The sequence below is a fragment of the Salmo trutta genome, chromosome 12, assembly GCF_901001165.1.
Source record: "Salmo trutta chromosome 12, fSalTru1.1, whole genome shotgun sequence".
Taxonomy (NCBI): Eukaryota; Metazoa; Chordata; class Actinopteri; order Salmoniformes; family Salmonidae; genus Salmo; species Salmo trutta.
Genome location: NC_042968.1, coordinates 16203294 through 16230853, shown reverse-complemented (window position 1 = coordinate 16230853; position 27560 = coordinate 16203294). Strand labels below are relative to the sequence as shown.

The 27560-nt window shown below is 44.2% G+C and overlaps 2 protein-coding genes across 12 annotated transcripts in view; both read left to right on the top strand.

The window, feature by feature from the left end:
• The first annotated feature begins 771 nt into the window (after positions 1-771).
• LOC115203015 (G2/mitotic-specific cyclin-B1) lies at positions 772-4554 on the top strand. 5 transcript variants are annotated; one of them, XM_029767278.1, is made up of 11 exons: positions 772-887; positions 1045-1079; positions 1725-1871; positions 2264-2392; positions 2487-2594; positions 2790-2981; positions 3154-3312; positions 3401-3637; positions 3844-3993; positions 4174-4284; positions 4373-4554. In XM_029767278.1, exons 3-11 carry the CDS (start codon positions 1788-1790, stop codon positions 4484-4486), a joined length of 1284 nt encoding a protein of 427 aa, XP_029623138.1. In that variant the 5' UTR covers positions 772-887; positions 1045-1079; positions 1725-1787; the 3' UTR covers positions 4487-4554. The 5 variants fall into 5 exon arrangements, with proteins under 5 accessions (XP_029623138.1, XP_029623137.1, XP_029623136.1 ...); XM_029767277.1 differs by having other exon boundaries at positions 1714-1871; XM_029767276.1 differs by lacking the exon at positions 772-887 and having other exon boundaries at positions 898-1079.
• Positions 4555-6246: 1692 nt separating this feature from the next.
• Positions 6247-27560, top strand: part of LOC115203014 (SH2 domain-containing adapter protein F-like) — a 112348-nt gene continuing 91034 nt past the window's right edge. For all 7 annotated transcript variants that reach the window (XM_029767275.1, XM_029767272.1, XM_029767269.1 and 4 more), the window contains exon 1: positions 6247-6852. In XM_029767275.1, coding sequence (XP_029623135.1) covers positions 6454-6852 — 399 coding nt within the window. In that variant the 5' untranslated portion in view covers positions 6247-6453. The remainder of the gene's footprint in view (positions 6853-27560) is intronic.

The window sequence follows — 27560 nt, the reverse complement described above, 5'->3', positions numbered from 1 at the left end:
TTCTAAAATATACTCTATGAAACTGTGAATCATATTAATGATCTAATTTTCATAAACTAGCCCACTATGTTATGATGGGTCTGCAGCCGGTGGCCCAGAGAACAGGGGCAACGGGAAGTTGTCCTACATGCCTTTCTGTCATCAGGTCCTGTGTGTAAAGCTAGAAGGATGCATTTAGACAGGCAGCCCAATTCTGATCTTTTTTTCACTAATTTGCCAAATTTGACCAGTCAAATCAGCTCTGAAAAATATCTGATGTCAAAAGACAAATTAGTGGAAGAAAGATCAGAATTGGGCTGCTTGTCTAAGCGCAGTTGAAGTAGCTTAGCCCTAGATAATAGTTTTTTTATTATGGATTTATGCTGCATTCATAAAGAAGTAGGAGGTGGGAATTTACCAGTTGTGAAGTCGTAAATGCTTCGCGTGCTTTGAACTCATTGAGAAACGCCAATTGGCTAATGGCCAACCAGCTGCATAAACCAGAAAACTAAAAGTACAGCTATCATGCTTGTAAATAAATGAGTGTTAACATATATTTTTTAATAGATTGCCTTTTATAAATAATGTTTTGTTTCTGCATTTAACTGCAAAAAATGATATTATCGCGGTAATTTCCTTAATAGGTGATGTCAGAGGTCAGCATAGGGGAGAAGTGGGAGCTCATGCCACGTTCATGTGCTAGTCCGAACTAGAAAAACTCAATTTCTGACATGCTGACTGGTTAAATATTGCACGTGTATAACTACAACCAGTAAGCAAGTTGAACATTTTAGAGTTTCCTAGTTCCGACTAGTACTTAAACGCGGCATCAGGATTATAGAGGAGTTTCCCCACTAGTAATTATCAGTAGGAGGGCCGTTCAAGTGGATCTTTCCCAGTCGTATGTGGTAAATTCCCACATGGTTACACGAACTTAGCATGAGTCTGACCATTTCTAATCAATGTCATTGAACACAGCTGTTGCTGTGAACTCACTACATGGCAGCTGTAAATGTCATTGAATCTCAGGGACGTTGAAACACAGCGCTCTCTGTTCTTTTGCAGGGTTATTGTTCCCTGTGGCTTCTAGAATAACGCAGGTAAGCCACTGTCAATGATTTATATATACACATATTTTGCTGCAGTCGGCTACTGCCAGTGCGAAGTTTGCTACTAGTGTTTGCTGTCATAGACTAGACGTACCATAGTAAATGTAAATCCGGGACACTCAAATTATGTTACATTTTGGTATGGCTCCATAAGACAAGTTTACTTAAGGCAAAATTGTAAGGAGGGTGTGTGGGAATGTCTAGCAACCCAAAGGTTGCGTGTTCGAATCTCAGACAACGTTAACATTTTAGCTAATTAGCAACTACTATTTAGATACTTTGCAACTACTTAGCATGTTAACTAACCTTAACCCTTAAGTTTAATTCATAGCCTAGCTAACATTAGTGTTAGCCACCTAGCTAATGTTAAGCCCTACAAATTAGAATTTGTGACATCATACATGTTGCAAATACTTAACATTGTACGAAATAGATGGACATTCACAATTTTAATACATACCAAATGAAACGAAATGTGTTATACTAAATGGAGACAGATTTACTATATCGTTATGTCTACCCCTGAGTCCAGGTCAGTGATTAGCTTATGGGTTTCCATCAACTTTGTTGTTGATGGACAGGTGCAGCGTATTTTATGTTCTGAAGAAGGATACATATTCTATAGATCTGTTTTAGGCGGCCCTAACCAGAAAAGCAAGGCCAGAAGAGACCATTATTACTGCAAAACCTGTCGTCTCAATGCCTTACAACTTGAGGTCCAAATTGCCTGTGAATGTGACCAATCCTACCTATCAGGAAAAATGTGCAGTTCCAAAGGTGAAGGTATGACTGATGCTTTGATATTTATGGTAATAGTGAACTGTCGTTGGTTTTACTGGGGTACAAGAATGTTGTAATTTGTCATGTGGCAGTTTCATCTTGAGGCAATCAACCATTCTTATTTGGCTACTGTGAAGGCACACTGGGATATTTCTATCCCATATGTATGGCCTTAGGTTCTCAAGAGCCTGGATATTTCCTTCTGTTCAGTAGACATTTCACTTAATTTATGCCCATTGGTTATTGAAGAATATGAATGCCTCGTCTTCCACATCTTAACCCAAAATATACATTGCTATTTTAGAATTTGTAAAAATACTTAATAACAAGCCAAGTGATGGCCTACTGTTGGACTGAAATAAACTCACAATTGTGTTTTTAAATGTTGAATTGAGGTCCAGACCAAGTCAGAGGAGAATGTTTCCTTACCAGGAAAACCTGTCATCTCATATGGCCTGAGGTCCAGGGTGCCTTTGGGAAATGTAGCAAGCAAACTGAACAACGCCAAAGGGATTAAAACAAATGTAATAAATTCTATTAATACATTTTCATTACGGTGTGGTTCAGTTTTTGGTGCAATGTTTGAATAATTATCTGCATTTTATTTTCCTGAGAAAGACGGCTGTTCACGTCAAACCAGCTCAACGTAAGCAGAGCGCCACTGAAAGAGTCCATGTTATTTCAAAGGAGAACACTGGGGCTGGCAACTGTGATCTGGTCAGACAGGTGAGATTTTAAGGAGAGAAGGTTGAAGCTGGGCTTGGCTGTAGTTAGATGTACCTCACTACTCTTTGTAAAAGTCTCATGTTAATCCAATATGCTAAAATCAGAGTTGTCATCTCTTCATGGATGTTGTGCACTCGTTGTCTGTAGTTCAGCTTCACAGAGAATTCCATCCACTTCTATCTTGTTGTTCTTTAGGCCAAGCACATTCCAGCTGCCCCTGAGGAGCCTCCAAGCCAAGAGGCCACTCGGGACGAGGGGCTCAATGTGCCACAGGCCTTCTCACATGCCCTGCTCAGCATCCCAGATGTGGACTCTGCAGACGCGGGCGACTCCTCGCTGTGCAGTGACTATGTGAAGGACATTTACGCTCATCTAAGGAACCTGGAGGTTTTGGACTAATTTCAACTATCTCTCGTTTGTTCTGAGCCTAATTCAATTTCATGTGATTTTATTTGGTTTGTCATAAAGAGGCAGCACTGGTTTCCCTTTTTTACTACATTAACCATTATTAGTCAAGGTCCTGTGTCTTGCCACAGACCCCTCTCTTAATGTGTGACAGGTTGCCATGGCTATAAAACCATGTTATCTGGAGGGTTGTGATGTGACTGGGAGCATGCGGAGTATTCTAGTTGACTGGCTGGTACAGGTCCAGAAGCAGTTCAAACTGCACCAGGAGACTCTCTACATGACTGTTGGGATCATCGACCGCTTTCTCCAGGTAAGGCTGGTTTTTCCTCTGATGGTCGGATACATTTGTTTTACTTTTTGTATTTATTTTTTTATCCATTGTTTTCTCTTTTGCTCAGGACTATCCAGTGCCAAAGGAGTCTCTGCAACTGGTTGGTGTCACTGCGATGCTCATCGCTTCCAAGTACGAGGAAATCGCTCCTCCCGTGGTCAAGGACTTTGCCCATACAACAGACTTCACCTACTCCTGTACTGAGATACGCTTGATGGAAATGACGATTCTGAAAGCCTTGAACTATGAACTGGGACGACCACCACCAGTTCACTTTCTAAGGAGAGCCGCCAAGGTTGGGAAGGTGAATTTGAAAATGTAATACACATTGTTTAGCTCTCCTGAAGCGAACTCACCCAATTTGCTTCATGCTGTGCATTCCTACTTCCAGTGCTGACAACCTTTTTGTTTATTCCTTAATTGTACTTTCTGACCAGCTATTTAAGTGACCATTGGTTCAGAGCCACATGGCAACAAATGATATTGCATGCCAGTACATTTATCTTCCAGCTTCAGCCTGTTGGTTATGGGCTGGCTAAATACCTGCTGGAGCTGACCCTTCTGGACTATGCCTCAGTTCACTATCCACCATCCCTGACTGCTGCAGCAGCTCTTGCTTTATCATCCAGGATCCTTCATGATTCTGCTGGTTATGAATGGGTCAGTTATGAGCAATGAATATTTTGACTTATGTGAAAGTGTATGAAACTAGACACTTCTAACCCATAATCATTAGATCTCTTTGGGTTATGATTCCTGAAAGGTACAGTTATGGAGTGATGTGTCAACAGAACAGTGTTGAAGTTGTCACTGAATTGATACTTAACGTTTGCTCCATAGACCCCAGCCCTGCAGCACTACACAGGCTACACAGAGGTCTCTCTGCTACCTGTGATACAATGCATTGCCAAGATGCTGGAGCGCTTGAGTGATGGCAGCATGAAACAGTTGGTGAGCCCAGCCTTTAGATGACTTCTAGCCCAGTGATGTACTGTAGGGCCACACGGCAATGTTTAACTCAAACCCTTTTTTTCTCCAGTCAATCAAGCAGAAGTATGACAATGTCAAGCTACTCAGGGTCAGCTGTCTCCCAGAGCTGACATCTACCAGGGCTTACGCCTATATTAACAAACTGTCCAACTCTCACTGTTGACACGATTGATTTACCCCATGTTTTTAGCACTTTATAAACTATTTTTAAATAAATCTTTAGTTTTTCAATGGCTTGTCTTGATTTTAAAAAGCAAGATTAATGTATGTAATATGTTGTCATGGTAAGCACCACATTGGCATCCACAGCAGACTCATGCATGGGGGGTGTTTAACTAAAAACGAGTGATCAAAGTGAAACGGATGGGATAAAAGGAATTACTCCACCCGCCTTCAAAGTGTATGGCAAGATTTCAGCAAAGGGGAAAAATACTAAAATAGATCTTCAGTGGATGGCGCTGCTGCCTCTCCCAGGGGCCTTTTCAGGGTTAAACTCCTAGCTGCACATTGTGCTCCTTGCCTGGGGGTGTGGAGTTATGAAATATTGCTTCATAAAAAACACTGCTGCAGCCTGGGCTTCTGCTAATGTGGGCTGTTGCTGTGATGCGTCGCCATCTAAAGGAAATGAGACTTGTCTGCTCTCTGACTGCAAAGTCAGTTAGTTTACCACATGATCTCAAGGTCTCTCTGACGGGGCAGCAGACCTTGGAGACTTAGAAAGCGATCTCTCCCTGCCTGTTTTGTGGTAATGCAGTTCCATTCATTCCATTGTCCTCCAAGTAATGCTGAATTACCCCTATACTTCAGTCTGCTCCTCAATTCCTCGACCTTGGTTGGAAAGTGAGGTGGTGGCAGTGATCCTTTGGCGATGCAGTTCCAGACAAGTACACACAGAATGAAATTTCCAAACAGTGTGATAGTTTAGGAGTTTCAGTTTTCATTAAATACTGGTTCTTACAGATTATATTAATTACAGAATTTCCCCTCTGTTTGTGGGAGCGTAGCCCAATGCTCTAGATAAACTTTGCTGTAGGGGAGGGATTTGTGGCGAGACTGTAGTGCCTGCACTAACCTTTCTCCTCACTGGTAATTTGCAATGCAATCAGATCAGGCTTCAATGGCCATCTGGAGATGAAAGCAGTCTAGATGAAAGCAGTTTGCATGAGTATGGCATTTTACCCTTCAGTCCAACTGTACTGTAATTGAACAATACTTGGTCTTGCATACACATGGACACTTGATCCAATGGGGATGAAGAGAGACAAGGAACTCCCATGGTACTGAATGAAGGCAGCCTCCCTGTACTTCACATGATTCTTATCCACGTTAATCATTGAAGGAACCTTTTTGTCCCTGTGGTTGTAGTCTACAGTTTGTCATTGTGTATTGCACTTCATTTGTACACTAGTTGGCACTGTATGATGGGTCACTGTCACTTTTCACATGTCTTGGCACACAGGTGACCAGGAAGTAGGAATGCACAGGTATGGAGTTCTTGGTATGCTCGCTGTTTATACATTGGAACAATTATGCTACAGTAATCAGGTCTGCCTGTATGGAATTCTTTTTTTCTTCTCTGTTGCTTTTAAAGGGGCAGAAGACCCAACCAAGATCTACCACTAAAAATCAGTTTTGCACGCGTTTTTAAACATTTGTAATCCCACATGTTAGTGGCTCGGGACTTTTGACTAAGTTATCCACTGCTGCAGCATATATTAGGAAACAAACAAGGACAATGTAACGACCTCACGGATATTAGAAATAAAACCAAGCATTTAGTAGGCTAAATTAACATCAGTCCGGTAGGTGGCAGTGGATGTTCTCGGGTATGAGGACAGGGAAACGTATCCCATGCTTGCAAAAGCGCTCTCCATGTTGCGTAGCGGAGAGGACTCGCCACAGCCAAGAGCGCTCTGCTGTCAGAGCGAGTGTTAGTTGCCGGAGCTCAAAGTCCATGTGGCTGTGTTCTCTTGGTCAGCGCAGTACCCAACGGACAGAGTAGGCGCTGTAGAAACAGTTCACAAGCCAGTCGGGGTGACCTATAGAAATACAACGCTCAGGAAAAGAGGTTATTGTCCGGAAAGGTGCAACGAAATATTTAAATAGACTTGTGAGCAATGCACTGGCAGCATGGCCAGATGGTTCAGGGAACACCTAGGATTCAAAACTACCAAAGCACCACCTCCGGCGCCCCCAAAACCGGACTACAGACATTGTCACGCCGCTGTGACCGGTACGCCTGGCTACCAACATCCAAGCCCCGCACAGCCGGACATTCTTGCTGCTTACAAACTACAAAAGGAACTGGACTTCGAAGATCCGTACACGGGAGGAAATATTTCGTTTGGAACTGGTCTGGGCTGTGGGGGGTCACCGGACATAAAGTATGTGTCACCAAAGCACCGGCTGATAAAGGTGGAAACAATTGAGAAAAGCAACTCTGCTCCTGGCAGCGGTATCGTTGCCCAAGCTGTTGGGAACGTTAAATCTCCCACGTCACCGCCTCCTGAAAATGAGAATAAAGAAAAGGTACGTTTTTAAAAATGTATTTTTGCCTTTAGCCTACCTCTCCAATATCCAACACCAGTAACATTGTAGCCTATGTTCCATCAGCCTACACAACTTTGAACAAGTCTAAATTACAATCTATCCACCTAGGTTCAATTTAAAGGGATGGTTCAATAGTTATGTGATGTGGGTATTTTCACTATTCAAACGCATTTGTTACCATTGAAAGTGGTGGATATAATATGAGTGCGACATGCAACAATGAAAGATTTTTACTGAGTTCATATAAGGAAATTGGTCAATTGAAATAAATAAATTTGTCCCTAATCTATGGATTTCACATGACTGGGAATAGATAGCTTTTAAAAAATAGGGGCATGGATCAGAAAACCAGTTAGTATCTGGTGTGACCACCATTTGCAGCGCAACACATTTCCTTCCAGTTGATCAGGCTGTTGATTGTTGTCCCACTCCTCTTCAATGGCTGTGTGAAGTTGCTGGATATTGGCGGGAACTGGAACACAAACACTGTCATACATGTCAATCCAGAGCATCCCAAGCTTGCTCAATGGGTGACATATCTGAGTATGAGTATTAACTGCCAGATTCTCTAAAATAATGTTGGATGCGGCTTATGGTAAAGAAATGAACATTTAAAATCTCTGGCAACCGCTCTGGTGGACATTCCTGCAGTCAGAATGCCAATTACACACTCCCTCAACTTGAGACATCTGTGGTATTGTATTTTGTGACAGAACTACACATTTTAGAGTGCCCTTTTATTGTCCCCAGCACAAGTTGCACCTGTGTAATGATCATGCCGTTTAATCAGGTTCTTGACAAGTCACACCTGTCAGGTGGATGGATTGTCTTGGCAAAGGAGAAATGCTCACTAAGGGATATAAAGTACATTTGTGTACAAAATTTGTTTTGTGCGTATTCAGAATTTTTGGGATCCTTTTTCAGCTCATGAAACATGGGACCGACACTTTTAGGTGTATTTTTGTTCAGTGTAGTTCTTTCAGGTGTTTATCAATGGCTGGGTCAGTCGGACAGACAGCAGCTGCACAATACATGAAACTCTTTACTGAGCATTTGATTATATTGGATGAAGAAGTGCAGTAGCCTGCATGTAGGTAGGTGAAAGGAAGATGCATGCTTTCTTCACGTATGACATTTATTACAATATTTTAAACTCTAACCTTTCTGTGAAAGGGATCGTTCTGGATGTTGGCAAAGAAGCCCTTAATCATCATCTTCCCCAGTCAGATGAACACGTGGATCCCATTTTTATTTAACTAGGCAAGTCAATTAAGAACAATTTCTTATTTACAATGTCTCTGCTTCCAGTATGAAAAAACATTCCAATGCCATAAAATCCCTTTAACAAAACATTCCGGTGCCATAAAATGGGTGTACAAATTGGCCATAACCATTTATTTACCCGAAACGAAAGAGCCTACATCAAGTACACTGAACAAAAATATAAACGCAACATGCAACAATTTCAAAGATTTTACTGAGTTACAGTTCGTGTAAGGAAATCCGTAAATTGAAATAAATTAATTGGGCCCTAATCTATGGATTTCACTGGACTGGGAATACAGATATGCATCTGTTGGCCACAAAAAAAGGTATGGGTGTGGATCATAACCTGTCAGTGTCCGGTGTGACAACCATTTTTACCTCATGCAGCACAATTTATCTCCTACGCATTGAGATGATCAGGCTGTTGATTGTGGAATGTTGTCCTACTCTTCAACGGTGGTGCGAAGTTGCGGGAACTGGAACATGCTGTCCATCCAGGGCATCCCAAATACACTGAATCGGTGACATGTCTGGTGAGTATGCAGGCCATGGAAGAACTGGGGCATTTTCAGCTTACAGATCAGATGTACATGTTCCATCATGTGGGGACTTATTCAAACAGGGAATGGATCGTTGAAACCGGCAGAAGTACACAGTGTATATTTCACTGTTCTCTCACACCTTTGAACTGGGCCTGTGTGAAGATGTCCAAGTGCACGTTTTCAAATAATCCAGACCAGGTTCATTCAACTCTCTGCTCACCAAGCAACATCTACACTTTTACAACTCTGTCATCTCTACCCTAGTCTACTCTTGTCCCTGTCATCAACAGAAATGGTGTGTGGTCCAGAGATAGATGGGAAGAATTCTTATGCAGTCAGTCAGTGTACACCACGTGCCTTGAAGCCTACTGCTTTTTAGGAACACACTGGTTCATTGGAAGAAACCTGAGACATTCAATGTCAGTGAGGTTAAGTAAGAGTGTGATTCTGTTTATGAATGTACATGCCTCCCCTTCCAGCGCTGGCAGGAGAGGAGGACCCAGGAAAAGCATAAGTGTGTGTGTGTGTGTGTGTGTGTGTGTGTGAGAAAAAGTGCAGAAGTATTTCTCAACATTGCCAACACCCATTCTGCATAACTCAGTCTACTACTCCCTGTTCTGAAACACTAACTAATCACCTGTTGCCAGGTATTTGTTTACTCAAGCTTACTACGTCAGACAATATCATAGTAGTTTAGTTAGAGCACAGCCAAAACCTTATGCAAGTATGCAAAGTAGTGCTGCACATTTACAATTCTGTTATGAAATTCCGTAGTCCCTTAAACAGGTTACTTCCTCTTTCCACACTTCCTGTTGTAAGGTTCGGTCTGTTCAGTGTTGAGGGTGCCTGCCTGCCATTCCATAGGAGCTTTTCTGTTTCAGTTCAACTAGTGGTCATAAAATATGCCAGTAAGCAGTGTCGTACAGCAAAGGAACATGCCAATTGGCAAGCTTGAAAAACCTCCATATAATAAATAATTGGACAGTGATTTGTGTATTCAGAAATTGTCTTTTAATTTCTGAAAGTAGTTTCTCGTATGCAGTTGTCATCACATTCAACAATGCAGTGTTTTTGGATTTTATGATAAACAATGTTCCAGAGCTGACCAAATTAAAATAACAGGAAACTGAAGACTGTTTCCTCACAGCAACTGACTGCTGTTGGCTAATTAAACAGATTATCGCTGTCTCCTGTTAATTGGAGTTTATTTTGATCTTGGTTGTAAATTAGGGATGGCATTCTCAAGCAGGAAAATACTGTTGCCTCTGTCTCCCCCCCCCCCCCCTTTTTTTGCAATGGGCACTGGGCACATGTTGGAGGAGCTGGCAGCCAGGCAGATTGTTCTGTAACATGGTTTAAAAATGTTGCATTCTCAAACATGAACATGATGATATGCTGAAATTGTATCACATCCATGTGAAGGGTGGGTGAGTTAGAAGTATTCTGATTCAGAAGACTGGATTTTTGTTTAGTACTGTGGTGAAATGTGAGGGGCGGGGGCTAAGTAATAAAGAGAGCAGACAGTCCCTACGAGAGTTTAATCACTAGGCAACACAGGCCTTCAACCTTACACATGCTGGCTTTTCCGACAGACAGGCCAAGGTAATGTTGTCAGGTACTGTTCCAGAAGGATCTATTGTCTATACCCCTGTAGGGTCTGTCTGCTGAGATGCAAAACTGACGTTGGTGTAGTGAGAGACCCCAAGTGTGATGGTTATGAAACGACATGTAGAATAGCCTATTCCTTTTCCAGTAGAACTACCTGTAGAAGCAACTAGGCTGTATGTACTACACAAGTATTCCACTTGTTGTGGATTTGTTTTTCGAAGACGGTCAACATAATTTTGTCAGTTTTGATGGTGAGGATTTTCTAATATAATAGCACTAGCCTCTGCCCTTGTCAAAATGCAGCTGATGATAAGACTGTTCTTCATCTTTTGGTAACGGAATTACAAAACAAAGCATCACTGTTACCAAACTTTAACTGCACTGTTCTTCAAGTAAATGTGTTTTTGTAAAGTTTTCTGTTAATTGTTCAAAGTAGTCCTTGTGCATAGAGTTGTATGGTTTGTGTAACTTTGCAACCAAAGGTTTTGGTTTGACATACATTTCAAAGTGAAAAATTGGAGTCTCAGCATCACTCTGTTACCGTGGAATTGCCCCCTACCAACAACCCAGATGTGTAAAATCCTTGCTGCACCCTTACTGTGAGAACATATGATTTTTAGCTGGTACAACGGTAACCGGTATGTGTTCTCTGTTCAGATACAGAGGAGGGGTGGTGGAGACAGGCTTTGAGTGTCAGGCAGTTTCATCTGATGATAATGCTGAATTTCCAAACAGCCTTGTTCTGACATGAGCTGTTATTTATTAAGATATTTCGCAGTTTGTAACGTAGTGGCATATCAAGGCATGTATTATTCTTAGTTTAGGCCTACAATACATCAAAGAATGCTAGGATTCTGATCTTAATTGCATTTCTTCCACTGAACATGATCTATAGTAGATCTCACAATCCTATTTATGGACACTATACAGGAACTTAATAGGCTAGTCAATTGTACTGGCTGGAGTGAAGTGTTTGAATGCTGACTATAGGAGGAGCGAGAGCTAGGAAGAGAGGTCTGTCTTGTTACAGACCCAGCCCCATTGATGTTTTAATTACTTGACTAGTGGATGCTAATTATATAACTGCTTATCTAATGCTTGTGCTGCCAATAGCAGAGTCCATACTGTCTAGTGTTTTGTCTAATCTCAACCCTCCAAAGTTTTTTCATTCAGTTCAAATTGTGTGTGTGTGTGTGTGGGGGGGGGGGGAGGAGTGAAAGCCTTAGTTCATCAATGTATGGTGACTACATGAGACTTAGGCCTGCCCCATTATGTCCATTCTGATGTACTCTTATGACGACGAGCACGTAGGAGCCAGCCGCAGGTAAGAGCACCAGCTTGATAGTTTATTTTTAACGTGTTGTTTTCCTGTTTTATAACAACAAGACCTTCACGGTAGAGTGAGTAGAGGGAGATGATCTGTTATTATCCAGCTAATTAAATACTCTCATCATCATCATCGCTCTTCCCCCTGGCATGGTCTGCTCTACTCGACTCTGCACTAACTAACTTCTCAAGGGCACATGAAAGTGATGCCAGGCACAGTTTATGAAATGTGTCAACAAAAATAATAGTGCATAACAGTCTCCCTTGTAAAGTCATGTTGCTGTGTGGCTTTATGAATTCCTAAACTGTCCTAGACACCAGGGTTGCCCTGGCCTTGAGACCCTATGCAGCAGTGTTTTAGCCACGTTATAGTTCCCTCCATGGCCCACTGAAGCCGTTGAGTGAATGGGGCCTCTGAGTCCATAAGCCAGTTTCCGTACACTATGTGTAGAATCATACAGTATAGGATCATAAACACAATAAAGGCAGCTGTCCCACAGCCAGCTGAGACATTAGATTTGACAGATTTATTGCGTGGTTGTTTCCTTTTCCTTCCATGTACTTTTCAACAGCCTTTGACTCAGCGGTTCATAAAGTCAAGTGATGCATTAGCAGCCAGGGAGACCATGGCTTATTTGTTTTGTCGTTTACATTTTTTATTCCTGTCCTTGAGACCTATTCCTGTCTCAATTGCCAATCTCGGTTGTTCATCTCAAAATCCCATTTTTACTCATTCTTTCATTTCTATGCTTTGTCTTGCCCTGCATACGCATGGCGTTTCTCTACATGTATATTTGAGCGTGTTGGAATGATGACTGCTACAAGTGGGCATCAGCTGCCTGAGCCTCCCCAACGTTCCCCAGCCCAGATCACATCTCAGCTGCCTGAGGCTCCCCAACGTTCCCCAGCCCAGATCACATCTCAGCTGCCTGAGGCTCCCCAACGTTCCCCAGCCCAGATCACATCTCAGCTGCCTGAGGCTCCCCAACGTTCCCCAGCCCAGATCACATCTCAGCTGCCTGAGGCTCCCCAACGTTCCCCAGCCCAGATCACATCTCAGCTGGCTGAGCCTCCCCAACATTCCCCAGCCCAGATCACATCTCAGCTGCCTGAGCCTCCCCAACGTTCCCCAGCCCAGATCACATCTCAGCTGGCTGAGCCTCCCCAACATTCCCCAGCCCAGATCACATCTCAGCTGCCTGAACCTCCCCAACGTTCCCCAGCCCAGATCACATCTCAGCTGGCTGAGCCTCCCCAACATTCCCCAGCCCAGATCACATCTCAGCTGCCTGAACCTCCCCAACGTTCCCCAGCCCAGATCACATCTCAGCTGCCTGAGGCTCCCCAACGTTCCCCAGCACAGATCAAATCTCAGCTGGCTGAGCCTCCCCAACGTTCCCCAGCCCAGATCACATCTCAGCTGCCTGAACCTCCCCAACGTTCCCCAGCCCAGATCACATCTCAGCTGCCTGAGGCTCCCCAACGTTCCCCAGCCCAGATCACATCTTAGCTGCCTGAGGCTCCCCAACGCTCCCCAGCCCAGATCACATCTCAGCTGCCTGGACCTCCCCAACGCTCCCCAGCCCAGATCACGTCTCAGATAATGGAATCAGAGCAGGCGCTGTGAGCCAATCAGGTGTTCTTTAGCCGAGTCCTTGAAGGGACAGTTGTGTGTAATTAGCTTACGAGTAGCGTCTCAACAGCGTGTGGGGGTTTGAACCGACGCTCTTTAATTTCCCATGGAATAAACATGCTGCGGCTTTACCGCGCGTCCCTTTGTCTTTCGCTATCTGTTCTAATCTGGTTTGATGTTTGATGGTCTGATTGAATTTGTGTGTGTTTTCCCTCCAGCAGGTGTGTGTGTGTGTGTGTGTGTGTGTGTGTGTGTGTGTGTGTGTGTGTAAATCAAGGCTGTTTGACTGGCCTATAGATTAGCAGTGCTTGGTGTTCTGAACTTTCCTCATCTTCATTCCCTCACTATCTCAAAGCCTTGCTTTAAAGCCTTGACTCTGGCATTCCTCTCTTCAGGGAATGCGGGTAGCTCTTTGTTGCTCTGTTTTCTACTCTGCTCCTCTCTCAGTCCTTGTAGTGATAGGAGAAATGTCAGACGTAAACACTACCCGGGCATCTGACCTCCTGGACAGGCACCAGAATCCATCATGTGTTGCGTGGGTGTCTCTAGATGTATGAGCAGTCTCATACCTGTTTTACTATCGGATGGAAGCTGACAGGTTCTGATAGCTGGCTTTAGCTGAATGTCAGAGCATTACAGGAAGTGCACTTCTCCTCCCACTCCCACCTCCACACAAACACACGCCTGTTTACTTACACTGTATCGCCAAGGAAGAAGTCTGAAAGGAATTGCTTTCTAAGTGTCAAACCTGAAAGGGGTTGTAATTGCTGCTTAATTGTCTTCTCGGTGAAAGTCATTTCCAGATATAACACCCATGGGAGGTTAAATGTTCTCTTTCATTCTTAAAGGGATATTTCTGGTACACATGGAATATGGTCCAGTCAAACAGAGTAGAGGGCACAGAGTACAGTAGAAGTTAAAACATGCTGACCCTTTACTTTTAACGCTCAAAGGAGTTTTAAGAACACTAACTATACAGTTTAAAAAACAAGTATGAGTTCATGATGACCAGAGAGCCTAGATAGCGATACTATGTGGATATGAAAGCTAGTTAGGTCCATGGTGGGGTACAACATTTAGATTTTTCATTAAAGATTAACAATAAATGTTTTATTGATATGTTCACTTGGTATGTTTCACAAGAAAATGAATACTTTCCACATTATGATAATTTATTTAAAAAAAAACTAGCTGTTGGTTGCTATGGATATGCTGCCCCATAATCCCAGCTGAGCCTGGTCTAAAATGATTGCTTTGGCGCAGCATCTCCTTGTAGTCCAGTTAGAGGACTGTTGGGTAGTTATCAATCATGTTATTGTTTTCTGAAGTGTCCAAAAGGGCCATCCATTTGTTGAACTCTTCGAGGTATCCCAGCTGCCTTGGCAACTGCCACTATTGTATTCCAGAAGCAGATCATGCTAGGCAGCCATGTTTTTTTTTCTCTCCAAACAACAATACCCTTTTGTGATGTTTTATGGGTGTATCATATTCTGTCCTTAACAGTTGCACAGGGAATCAGTTAGGATATGCTTTCTAGATTCCTATGGCCAAGGCAGGAATCCTGGAAGAGTTCTTTAGGAGGAAGGAACCTAGAGCTCTGCTGGTGCTGGGCCAACACAGCTAACTTTAATTACACCCCGCCTCAACCCACCAGGATGATGTCATTCCGCATGGGGAAGATGACAACACGACAGGATCACATGGAGGAACCACATGAGGACAAAACTCAGTTGTGAAATGTTGATCTGGTCAGGAAAGAGATAATGCATTGATACTGATGTGGACTGTTTGTAGAGGTTTATACAACTTTATAATGACATGAATTGACTGTTTTTGAAAGCTGAATGATGCATAGCATACCTAATTCTCTAAATACTGAGTAGCATATGGTGTATGACTAGAGGTTTACAATAGGTTAAGAGGAGTCTTCACCTGCTTTTAGCGGTTAGAGCGTTGGGCCAGTGACCAAGAAGTCGCTGGTTCGAATACCCAAGCTGACAAATCTGTCGACGTTCCCTTGAGCCAGGAACTTAACCCTAATTTGTTCCAGGGGCACCGTACTTCTATGGCTAACCCTGTAAAACAACACATTTCACTGCACCTATCTGTTGTAAGTCACAATAAAACATCTTGTTGAGACGGGATGACATGTTAACCAATTTAACACAATGGCAAAGTTTTAATGAATTAAACCCCCCAAATATATATTTTTATTTAACTAGGAAAGTCAGTTAAGAACAAATTCTTATTTTCAATGACGGCCTAGGAACACTGCCTTGTTCAGGGGCAGAATGACAGATTTGTACCTTGTCAGCTCGGGGATTTGAACTTGCAACCTTTCGGTTACTGGCCCAACGCTCTAACCACTAGGCTACCTGCATTAAGACATTTCCCTTCTCTTTTTTCCCTAAAGAGGGTTACAGTAGCTGTTCCACTGTGTATTTCTCTAGGCTTTCAGCTGTATAACCTGCATGGTTCATGTGAACCCAACAGGTCACATAATGCCTGGCCTGTATGCAGGCAGTTATTGGCCACTGCAGTCAGGAGAGTTGTCTGTGGACACATGGCACTGTTTTGTTTAATGACGCAGTGTAGTAGAGCCTGTAAGGGAAGCCCTGGTTGGTGAGCACAACGTCAGACACTGATTTTAAAGGAACCAAATTGAGCCCTGAGGTTTCATTCCATCTAGGGCACGTACAGAAAGCCTGTGTGAAGCACTGGTATCTTTAACCGCCCCACTGGTGGCTAACAGTAGGACGGCCCTTAACCTCAACTCTGAGTACACCAAACACTGCTGGTCTTCCCATGTAGTTAGCCATATCTGACCCTTGCTGGGTTTTCTGTGTGTAGAACATAGGCATTATCCCATGGTGTTTTAGATGTAGTGTAGAGGGGAGTTAAGCTGCACTGTTTCTCTATTTACTATCCGGGAGGTAGAGTGGAGCTCTTCCTTCACAGTGGAGCTGACCTATGACCTGTGCTCACTGACAGGTGCTGAGGCTGGAGTATGTGTGTGTGTATGTGTGTGTGCCAGTGGGGTCGTGGTCTCCATAGCCACAGGCACCGCCGGGGAACTGGCCAAACCTCTCATTATAGACTGAATGGGCACTGATGTCTCTCCAGGGCTTCGTAGGACACAGATCTTGTTAGGGGTAAGGTTAGAGAGTTTGCCCTGCTGTTTTCCCTTCCGTAATATCCTATAGTTACTACTGTATGACATGTAACACTGTTTTATTACTCTGTCTCTAGGTGTAGGCCTAATATAGTTCAGCCACCATATAAATTGCTTGGTGCAGTGATTGGACCAAAGGTAAAGCAACCAGGCCACTGACTGTCTGCTTTTGTTTGGTGGAAAATAAAGAACAAGAGGGTTGCTCCAGGATTAAGGAAGTGCTCCCTTCCTGACGGGAAGTGTTTACAACTTGGTGACATTCCCTTTTGACTGGGGCTGGGCAAGTCTCCGCTAGCTCGCCACTCTCAAACAGTCTGGGAATGTTGACTCTGCTCTCGCATCTGTGCTAAAATATAACCAGGCAGGGTTAATATTTCCTCATGCTGCAGCTTGAGAACTGTACTGGCAAGGGGTTTGTGATTGTGACATTGTACTGTCAATACAAAGCTGTGGTGTCGTGTTCTGTTAGGGACCTCCTAGTCAGGTCAGGCTGCAGTGAATTCCGTGTAAAGACTCCTTCCCTCTCTCCCCTCTCTTCTGCTATGGGAGGTGGAAAGCCCCGTAGCGATGGCAGGGTGACAGACTCCACCCTGCCTGCCTGCAAGTTCTATTGACAGTCTCTGAGCTGTTGGGTTTGACGTGCCGCGTTCTCTGTACACGCTCACCACACAAAGGCTATCTGAGGCCACGTCGCTTCCGACCGCAATCAAGTCATCCTACTCACATCAAACTTCCCTGCTTTGTTTATGAACTGCTGGCTCCTGGGCCTGCCTCGTTTTGTTTTCCCTACTCTATATAAATCACACACCCAAATCAAAAGGTCATGCCCACTGGATTCACATTGTTGTTTTTATGTCAAGCGTTACTTTTCGTAGTTATGTCATTTTTGTCTCCTGTCTCTTTCCCTAGCATAGCAAACTACAATTTACCAAAGGCTGTTTCTTGCAAACAAAACTACTGTAAGTGTGTGTGTCTGTGTGTGTGTGTGTGTGTGTGTGTGTGTGTGTGCCTCAGCCTTTTATGTTCAACAACGGGCCCATTCCTCCTCACAACTTAACCACCAGTCCCTCTTCCTTAAATTCAAAGAGTCATAAGTCTATTTCAGAGGGAAAGAGAGCAGAGAAAGGAAATTGGATTTTGTCAAGCGTATCCTCAAGTGTTAATCTTGAATATCTGTTGAATATGAAGAGAGCCTGAATGTGGGCCAGCCACCCTCCAGCCAAGGTCCTCTGTGTGCTATAAGGGCTCTCTGGGGAGAAGGTGGGACTTAGTCACACTTGAATGCACAGAGAACTGAAAGAGTTGAAGAGACATTCTTTCATAGAAAGGGATGATCGGCTAAAAAAGGGAATAAAATAGGGGATTGTACAGAAAAGGTAGAGTACAGCAGGTATTCCTGTGAGACTAGTAGGATGGTGAAACATTGCGTCTGGGTTTCTGGCCTGACGTTAGGTGATATTACATTAGAAGTAGAGAAGCACCTGTTCAGGCTCAGTAAGCTCAAATGAAATGAAAATGGTTCATTTATTTATTATTATTATTGTTATTGTTATTATTATTTTTAAGGCTCAGCCTCAGTGAGTAGCCTGCTGCTCTGGTTTCCAAATTGTTTTCCTGTTCATGCCACGTGGCTCTTGGCTCGGCGTTACGCAATATGTGTTGTGTCACTCGGGTTTCTAAAACCTTGGAATGAGAATAGAAAGTGCTTTTAAAAAAAACAACAACAATACAGAACAAGTTTGTGCGGCAGCTCCCTGGTAACATTTTGAGGACCCATATGCCATTGTCAGAGCAACGACTTGCGACCTTGACTCTCACTTCAGGGATAAAGAGAAAATACGGAAAGCTGATACTGTGGCAGACTGTCAGTGTAACATTCTTTTGTCACTAACTTTCAACTGCATTGGTAAAACATCCTCACAAATGTTGAATGCATTGTTCATAGCAGGAAAATCCTGTTTTTTTCTGAAGGGATCATCAGCGTGACATGAAGGTACAGATCTTCAGTATAAGTATATTATCATGAGCGTATCAGCCCTCCGCAGATGATCAATATGATTTACAGTGTGACTAGTGTGGCTGTCCTTCCTGTGTGTAGGAAAACATGACTCCTGTGAGGTCTGAATAGCCCTGCCTGCTGCATAACCTATATCCCACTCACAGGTGTAGGAGGGGAACACTGCACACAGCGGTGTGATGTACCTCTTATCTCAAGGCGAAGTGTCAAGTGCTGCTCTCTTTTCTCCCATTTTTATAATGCAGCTCTGATGTTTTTCTCGCTGTGACACTGCCCTGTGTTGCAGGGTATTGGTGTCACTGTCGTTGCGTCTAGAAGTGTTCCCATGCAAAGTATATGATCAATGACGCACTAAACCACTTCTCCATGTGCCAAAAGAGCGGGCTTTTCCCGGCTGGCGTGTGAAAAGCCGCCCCACATGTGCAGCAGCCCAGAGATCTACAGAAGCCTGTTTTATGTGGTCTGAATCTTTAACGAGACCTAATAAATAGGTTAACATGAAAAAGTGTGAGCTGTGCTTTGAACAACACAGATGTCTGACTGGGGGAAAGACCGAGAGACACGTGAGAGTGATGGCTGAACACATTGGAGTGTAAAGAAGGGAGATGCTAGAACGGATCCCCTCACCACAGGGAGCATGCTGGTTGAAGTAGCATGTGCTGCACTCTTTCCTAAATCCTCACTCCCTTAAAGCAAGTCATCTATGACTGGGGAAATGCATGTTTGGGAGATGTTGGGGAGAAGGGAGGTCTAAATATGTTTTCTTTTGTACCCAGTGTCACCACATGTACTAATTATCTATAATCTGAACAGCAGAATAGGTTCTTGAACGCTTTGTGTGCTTTTCTCTAAATTGTTTCTCTACAGGTCTTCTCTTGCCATTAATATTTGTCTCTTTTTTTTCAGCCTTTACCAAACAAGCAACATGCTTTAACCTCGGAACATTGAGCCTGAGAGTGCTTTAATAAGGCTAAAAGCAAAGCTGACAAATTAATTCAGCTGCAAGGAGACAAACATGATTTCACTTTACTTATGAGAAGTGCTCTCCTCCACTTAGCATTGCTCTACTGTAGCTTCTATTGCTTGTGGCTGATTGAAAACAATGGGTGCTCATGGAAAACATCCATTTGATTAGCTAGCAGCTATCTTCCCTGGCTCTTAAGTAGGCATTCAGGGTTGGCGTTGCCACGTCCTTGTTGAGGCCCATAGAGCCACATGCTGATTCCCAGGCCAACAACCCTGGTCTATTAGGAGATGTTGTAATAAAGTTTCATTAACGTCAGAGCTGTATATTGGGAAAGCTCCATCTATACAGTCTTTTCACTCGTTTGAGAGGAATATAGCCCCCAGGTGGAGTCATGCTTCTCAATTGGGTTCCATTGAGTCCTAACCAGATTTCCTCTCCCATCTGTGAATCATACAAGTATCTTATTGATAGTAGCTGTATTGTGTCAACAACAGAGGTTGCAATTGGTTCTGCTTTAGTAAATTGCCGTGTGGCAATGTTTGATGCCAAGCTGTTAGCTTCAGATGACTGGAACTGAGCTGATTGCATGTATCCTGTATTTCTAGTTGAAGGTAAGTTGGAGCAGTCAGCAATAGGCAGTGTGATGTTATCTGTTGTTAAATTTCCCTTTTTAAATTAATATTTGTCTAAACAGGAGTGTAAACATGCTGGAGTGTAAACAGTTCTGATATCATTTTTTCAAACTTAAGAACAAAAGAGTTATGGCAGCAAAAAAGAGCCCTTTGAAACGCCCTAATTCAATCGAGCAGCTAAGCCCTGAGTTGTATTAGGTTATCAGTGGCTCAAATTCCCTGTGGCGTGGAGACATAAATCACAAATGCCAGTCCCTTTTTTCCCCCTCCCCTCCTCCTCCCCTCAGCCCCCAGTAGCTCTGACATCCCTCATCCTTTCTGGACAAGCTGTGACATTTGTCACATTTCCGTGTAACGTCTCCACAGTACATGACTGTCACCAGTCGTTCAGGTGGCTACTCAGATGGCTGGCAGGGCCGCTGGCTGTCATATTAGACACGCACGCACACACATGACTATCTGGTGCATCCAATGGTAGTTTACTTTTGTTATTATTTATTTGTTAGTGTTTATTGCTTGAGGAGTTGGATTTTGCTTATAAAATGTCAATGACGGAATGGCATAGTTAACTCAATAAAGTTTGGATGTGGGGGGGGAAGCTATACATTGGTGCAGCATACTGCCAAAACCCTATCATCCTATACGATGACCACAAACGAAGACTTTAATGTTCTCCCTTTTATGGCCCCAGATGCTCTATATGATAATTGCCTGTTAGATCCACTTGGTCTGCATGTGATGGTGTGGGAGAAAGAAGATTGGTCTATTTTCCTAGTTCTAACGTCCTACAATCTAAGCTAGATGCCCTCAATCTCACACAAATGATCAAGGAACCTACCAGGTACAACCCCAAATCCGTAAACATGGGCACCCTCATAGATATCATCCTGACCAACTTGCCCTCCAAATACACCTCTGCTGTTTTCAACCATGATCTCAGCGATCACTGCCTCATTGCCTGCGTCCATTATGGGTCCGCGGTCAAACGACCACCCCTCATCACTGTCAAACACTTCTGCGAGCAGGCCTTTCTAATCGACCTGGCCCGTGTATCCTGGAAGGATATTGACCTCATCCTGTCATAAGAGGATGCCTGGTTGTTCTTTAAAAGTTCTTTCCTCACCATCTTAAATAATCATGCCCCTTTCAAAAAATGTAGAACTTAGAACAGATATAGTCCTTGGTTCACTTCAGACTTGACAGCCCTTGACCAGCACAAAAACACCCTGTGGCATACTGCACTAGCTTTGAATAGTCCCCGCGATATGCAACTTTTCAGGGAAGTCGGGAACCAATACGCACAGTCCGTTAGGAAAACAAACGCTAGCCTTTTCAAACAGAAATTCGCATCCTGCAGCACTAATTCCCAAAAGTTATGGCATATTTGTAAAGTCCATGGAGAATAAGATTACCTCCTCCCAGCTGCCTACTGCACTGAGACTAGGAAACACTGTCACCACTGATAAATCCACGATAATCGAGAATTTCAATAAGCATTTCTCTACGGCTGGCCATGCTTTGCACCTGGCTACCCCAACCCCGGCCAACAGCTCTCTACCCCCCACAGCAACTGGCCCAAGCTCCCCCGCTTCTCCTTCACCCAAATCCAGATGTTTTGAAAGAGCTGCAAAGTCTGGATCACTATAAATCAGCCGGGCTAGACAATCTGTACACTCTCTTCCTAAAATTATCGGCCGAAATTGTTGCAACCCCTATTACTAGTCTGTTCAAACTCTCTTTGGTATCGTCTGAGATTCCTAAAGATTGGAAAGTGGCCGCGGTCATCCCCCTCTTCAAAGGGGGAGACACTCTAGACCCAAACTGTTACAGACCTATATCCATCCTGCCCTGCCTTTCTAAAGTCTTCGAAAGCCAAGTGAACAAACAGATCACCGACCGTTTGAATCCGACCGTACCTTCTCCGCTATAAAATCTGGTTTCCGAGCTGGTCATGGGTGCACCTCAGCCACGCTCAAGGTCCTAAACGATATCATAACCGCCATCGATAAAAGACCGTACTGTGCAGCCGTCTTCATCGACCTGGCCAAGACTTTCGACTCTGTCAATCACCGTATTCTTATCGGCAGACTCAACAGCCTTGGTTTCTCTAATGACTGCCTCGCCTGGTTCACTAACTACTTCTCAGATAGAGTTCAGTGTGTCAAATCGGAGGGCCTGTTGTCCGGACCTCTGGCAGTCTCTATGGGGGTGCCACAGGGTTCAATTCTCGGGCCGACTCTTTTCTCTGTATATATCAATGATGTTGCTCTTGCTGCGGGAGATTCTTTGATCCATCTCGACGCAGACAACACCGTTCTGTATACATCTGGCCCTTCTTTGGAGACTGTGTTAACAAACCTCCAAACGAGCTTCAATGCCCTACAACACTCCTTCTGTGTCCTCCAACTGCTCTTAAATGCTAGTAAAACTAAATGCAGCTCTTCAACCGATTGCTCTCCGCACCCGCCCGCCTGACTAGCATCACTACTCTGGACGGTTCTGACTTAGAATATGTGTACAACTTTAAATACCTGGGTGTCTGGCTAGACTATAAACTCTCCTTCCAGACTCACATTAAGCATCTCCAATCCAAAGTTAAATCTAGAATTGGCTTCCTATTTCACAACAAAGCCTCCTTCACTCATGCTGCCAAACATACCCTCGTAAAAGCTGACTATCCTACCGATCCTTGACTTCAGCGATGTCATTTACAAAATAGCCTCCAACACTCTACTCAGCAAATTGGATGCTGTCTATCACAGTGCCATCCATTTTGTCACCAAAGCCCCATATACTACCCACCACTGCGACCTGTATGCTCTCGTTGGATGGTCCTCGCTACATATTAGTCACCAAACCCACTGGCTCAATGGCATCTATAAGTCTTTGCTAAGTAAAGCTCCACCATATCTCAGCTCAATGGTCACCATAGCAACACCCACCTGTAGCACGTGCTCCAGCAAGTATATTTCACTGGTCATCCCCAAAGTCAACACCTGCTTTTGCCGCCTGTCCTTCCAGTTCTCTGCTGCCAATGACTGGAACGAATTTCAAAAATCACTGAAGTTGGAGACTTACATCTCCCTCACTAACTTAAAGCGTCAGCTGTCAGAGCAGCTTATTAGTCACTGCAGCTGTACACAGCCCATCTGTAAATAGCCCATCCAACCAACTACCTACCTCATCCCCATATTTGTTTTTGTTTTTCTGCTCTTTTGCACACCAGTATTTCTACATGCACATCCTCATCTGCGCATATCTCACTCCAGTGTAAATTGCTAAATTGTAATTACTTTGCCACTATTGGAAAATGTATTGCCTTACCTCCTTACTTCATTTGCACACACTGTATACAGATTGTTCTATTGTGTTATTGACTGTACTTTTGTTTTTCCCATGTGTAACTCTGTGTTGTTTGTGTCGCACTGCTTTGCTTTATCTTGGCCAGGTCGCAGTTGTAAATGAGAACTTGTTCTCAACTGGCCTACCTGGTTAAATAAATAAATAAATACATGAATAAATAATGGAGGACTGCAGCCCAATTGAATTGTAATCTCAGAAGCTCTCTCTCTGCTAACTGTGTGGAATGCCAAGTGGCAGGTGCCTGTTACACTCTCTCTCCTAAGATAATGCTCTCACTAGGCTCACACTGATTCGAAAGAGATTTCATTCCTTGAGAGCTGCAATGTATTTTAAGCAGTGTGGGGCTTTTTCTCCTACTATGGCTGCCTGGCTATCTAAGCAGCTGCAGGTGTAAGACCTGGTGAACCTGGTAGCTCAGCACGACACCAGGCTGGGAGTCATTAAGTATGTTCTGTCTGTGCTGCTGCAGTGTAGTGATATGTCCTGACTGCTTCCAGGGGGGGGCGAGATGTCATAAGTCTACAGGGTTGCTTTGTTAGGCTACTCACAGCTTACATCTCTGCTTAGAAAAGCTCACATACAGTATAGCACTCTATATAGAAGCACTGCAGTATTGCACTCACTGTGGGTGAATTTGACTTTCATGTGGTGGCTTGGCTGTGGTCCTGACATACCCTGACATGCCAGCAGACAGATGGTGGGTCCGCAGGCAAGCAGGCCGCCAGGGAGGGTTGGAAGCGGGCGGGCTGGCAGAGAGGCAGGCAGGGAAACTGGTAGGCAGGGAGGCCCCGGGAAGGCAGGTAGGGAAGCAGGCAGGCAGGCATGCAGGCAGAGCCTCGTCTCTGATGGTCCCCTCTCTCCATGTTCCCTTTTCTTCCAGCTGGGTAGCATTAGTGCAGTGTGGCGGGACCGTTACAGTGAAGGGGTAACTCCCAAAAACACTCAGACTAATTGAACCCCTCCTCCCAAATACTTTTTAGATGTGGCCCAAGGCAGGGGAGTCAACACCCACGTAGTGTGGTAACTGCCAACTTTTACTTTCATTTGCTTATTTCCCCTAAATACATTTTTACTGAATAATGGATATGGAACTGTAAGATTGATGTGGAGAAATGTCAAATGGAATGTAGTTTGCCCATTCCATTGCTTGTTTTCTACGTTTTTTTTTTAAGGCTGTTTCTTGGCATCTTAGGCAGAGAAATCGCTGTCGACACAAATTAAAATCTCTGGAAAAAAAATAGTTCTAAAATATGAAAATCTGGTGGGGTAGCTAGTACTAAGTGATAAGGAGAGGTGGTGGGAGGCAGGACACTGCCATCCAGAACCAGCCTCAGTATCATCCTCCACTTCAGGCTCCAGAGGACAAGCAGAATGGCTCTCCTCTCTCCCTCAGCAGCAGCAACATTACCACGTGCTAAAAAGAGCTTTCATCGGCTGACTGTGGCAAATGATTGAGCGAACAAGACCAGTCACAGGGCTAAATATACAGTATGTCTGGCTTGATTGCAATGTTCTTTTCCACTTTGTTTAATACATAAATCTTTTTTGGTCCCTGCTGTTTGATGACAGGACCACACAATCCAATATAATGTTTGTGGGCATGGCGGCCATCCGTCGTTAAGCTAGCTACAGCTTTGTGGCAGTACACTAACAAGGGAAAGGTGTAGAATGAGGACGTAGAGTAGAACTGTCCTGCTGACAGGTATCGTGCCCTCTCTGAGGAGGGCACTGACATGAGTCGTTGAAGATCTACTTTCATATACACTAAGATATAGTAAGTATGGGGTTGAAGGCATGCCAGTCATAAGGCACAGTTTCCCTTAATTACTAAACCAGGCTTTCTCTGCTGGGTTTACCACGTGGACGAACAGACAGCTCCTGGCATACACTGCTGCCTACACTGCTGCCTGCCCTACAGAGGCAGCTTAACGCTCTGAGGTTCTCTCTCTTGCTCTCTCCCACATGGAATGTGTTCAGTCAGACTGGGTTGCCAGTCCTCTGGGCTGGCTGTAAGTACACTCTCCCCTGTTTTGGTCAGGATTACTTAGTATCTGGTTTGGGCTGTGCTACTGTATCCACATGGACACAGACCGAAGGTGGTATATAGTGTGAGGTGGATAAAGATACTCCATGTGACGGAAACATGCCATTTGTAACCGTTGAATACTTCAGTGTCAGGGACAGGAACATCTTTAACCTGACTGGCTGAATTGAATTAAAGTTGTGCGTGAGATGCATTATATTTGTGGTAGAAAAACAAGCCAAAAGAGTGTTTGCATTGGATGCATTTCCTCTTTTAATATCACAGAAGAAAAACAGAGGAGGAACCCATAATTACGCTGTGGCAAACTAGTCCTAGTTATGTTATGTCCTGAAAACAGATGGAAAAGCAGGAGGCGGGCCATCGGTGTATAACACACTGTAGCCAGTATGAAGCACATTTTAAGGGTATTTTTTTAAACCTGCCTAGGGACTAATCTACCGATTTGTGTAGGTGATCTGTTAGAGCATATGCCGCCTACCTCCTATAAATCATCCGCTCCTCTTACCCTACGCAGCATTGCATCATCCAAGGTGAACTTTCACTCTTTAATGCTTTGCACTTTGAAAGGTTTCAGTTTTGTATATCGTATCTTATCTTGCTCAGTAAAATCAAAACTGGATCAGAAGGGGAAGAACGGTGCTTTCCCAGGTGTTGTCAAAACCTGGAGTTGGGGAAATGCTTTAGAAATGGATTGTATTGTACTGGATTCCTCAATTCCCCTTAAAGTCCCCACCTGCGAGGCTTGGCAGGTGTCTTCCCCTGTGGGCTGTATTCCTGAGAAGGGTGTGGAGGAAGGGCTGTGGTTATGTTTAAGGACAGTTGGTTGGTTGGCGGTACAGCCATGACATGCGTTAGCCTAGTTCACCCTAGGATTGCCCAGCTCTGTCCACTAGATGACTGAAGAGCTTATTTAGAGTGAAAACCAACCCCTTCCTGCTAATGTATGACTCATGGGGTGTAGTGCCAATCGACTCCTTTCCTGTGTGTGCGTGTGTGTGCTTGACTGCGTGTGTGTGATTGTCTGTGCAAATGTGTCCTGTGTGTGATTGTCAATGTACAGTATGCTTGTCTGCACATTTTGTGTGTGTGTGTGTGTGTTGACTTAGTCAGGGTAGGTCTCAATTGAGTTGTTTCTCAGATTTTGGACCCAGCACCCCCCACTCCTCCAGTCCGTCTGTCTGCCCGCTGGGTGAACAGATTGGCACCACTATTGATTCTGAAGAGTCCCAATTGAAGATAGCCCATGCATGTTCACCTCCTGGTACTGGTAGTATCCAGTCCAACACCCCTCTGGTCCAAACCCCCTTTGGTCAGCCTCTCTCTTTGGAGTCCCTGTCCAACATGGCAGATGGGAGAGAACTTGAAATATTTACTTTGTTATCTGGAAGAGAATTCTGTATGTAAAGGGGAGCAGTTTTCTTGGGCCTCAGGAAAATGCTCTGGCCAGAGATGCTGAAACTGTGTGTGGACAGTCATTTTGATACCCTAAGAGTTGGCTGTATTTCTGGGGCTCAGGACAGGATGTCCACTTAATTGCCAGCTTCTGCAAGACATTCTTAGTAAAGAGAGCAAGACTGCAATTAGCCATGGCTCGCAGCCAAATCCCTGTACATCTGCAGAATTGTTTCTCTTTAAGACAGTTTACCAGTTGCGGGCTGTCCTCTTTTTCTCCCCGCTCTTTGAAAAGCCGGCACTGTCAGAGTGCCACGGTATAATTAGACGTAGAAGGGAGCACTAAGTCTAAAGAGGAGATGGTGGAACTGAGACACACGGAGGAAGAGACTGTTATTTATGTCTCTCTCTCTCTTAATCTTCTGTCTGGGTGTTGTGACGTGTGGAGATCACATGTTCCTGCAGAGCCCAGACGGGTACTACCACTAATACGGTCACCTCCTCTCCTAAGGTTCCAGTTACATTGCAGAGGCAGGAGACGAGGAGAAAATGTAACTCCCTGGGCTCCGGAATGTGTTGTGGTTTTAAACAGAGCAGTTAAATGTATTCTAATCTTTTCTCACCTACTCTCATTCCCTCCCTCCCTCCCTCCCTCCCTCCCTCCCTCCCTCCCTCCCTCTCTCTCTCTCTCTCTCTCTCTCTCTCTCTCTCTCTCTCTCTCTCTC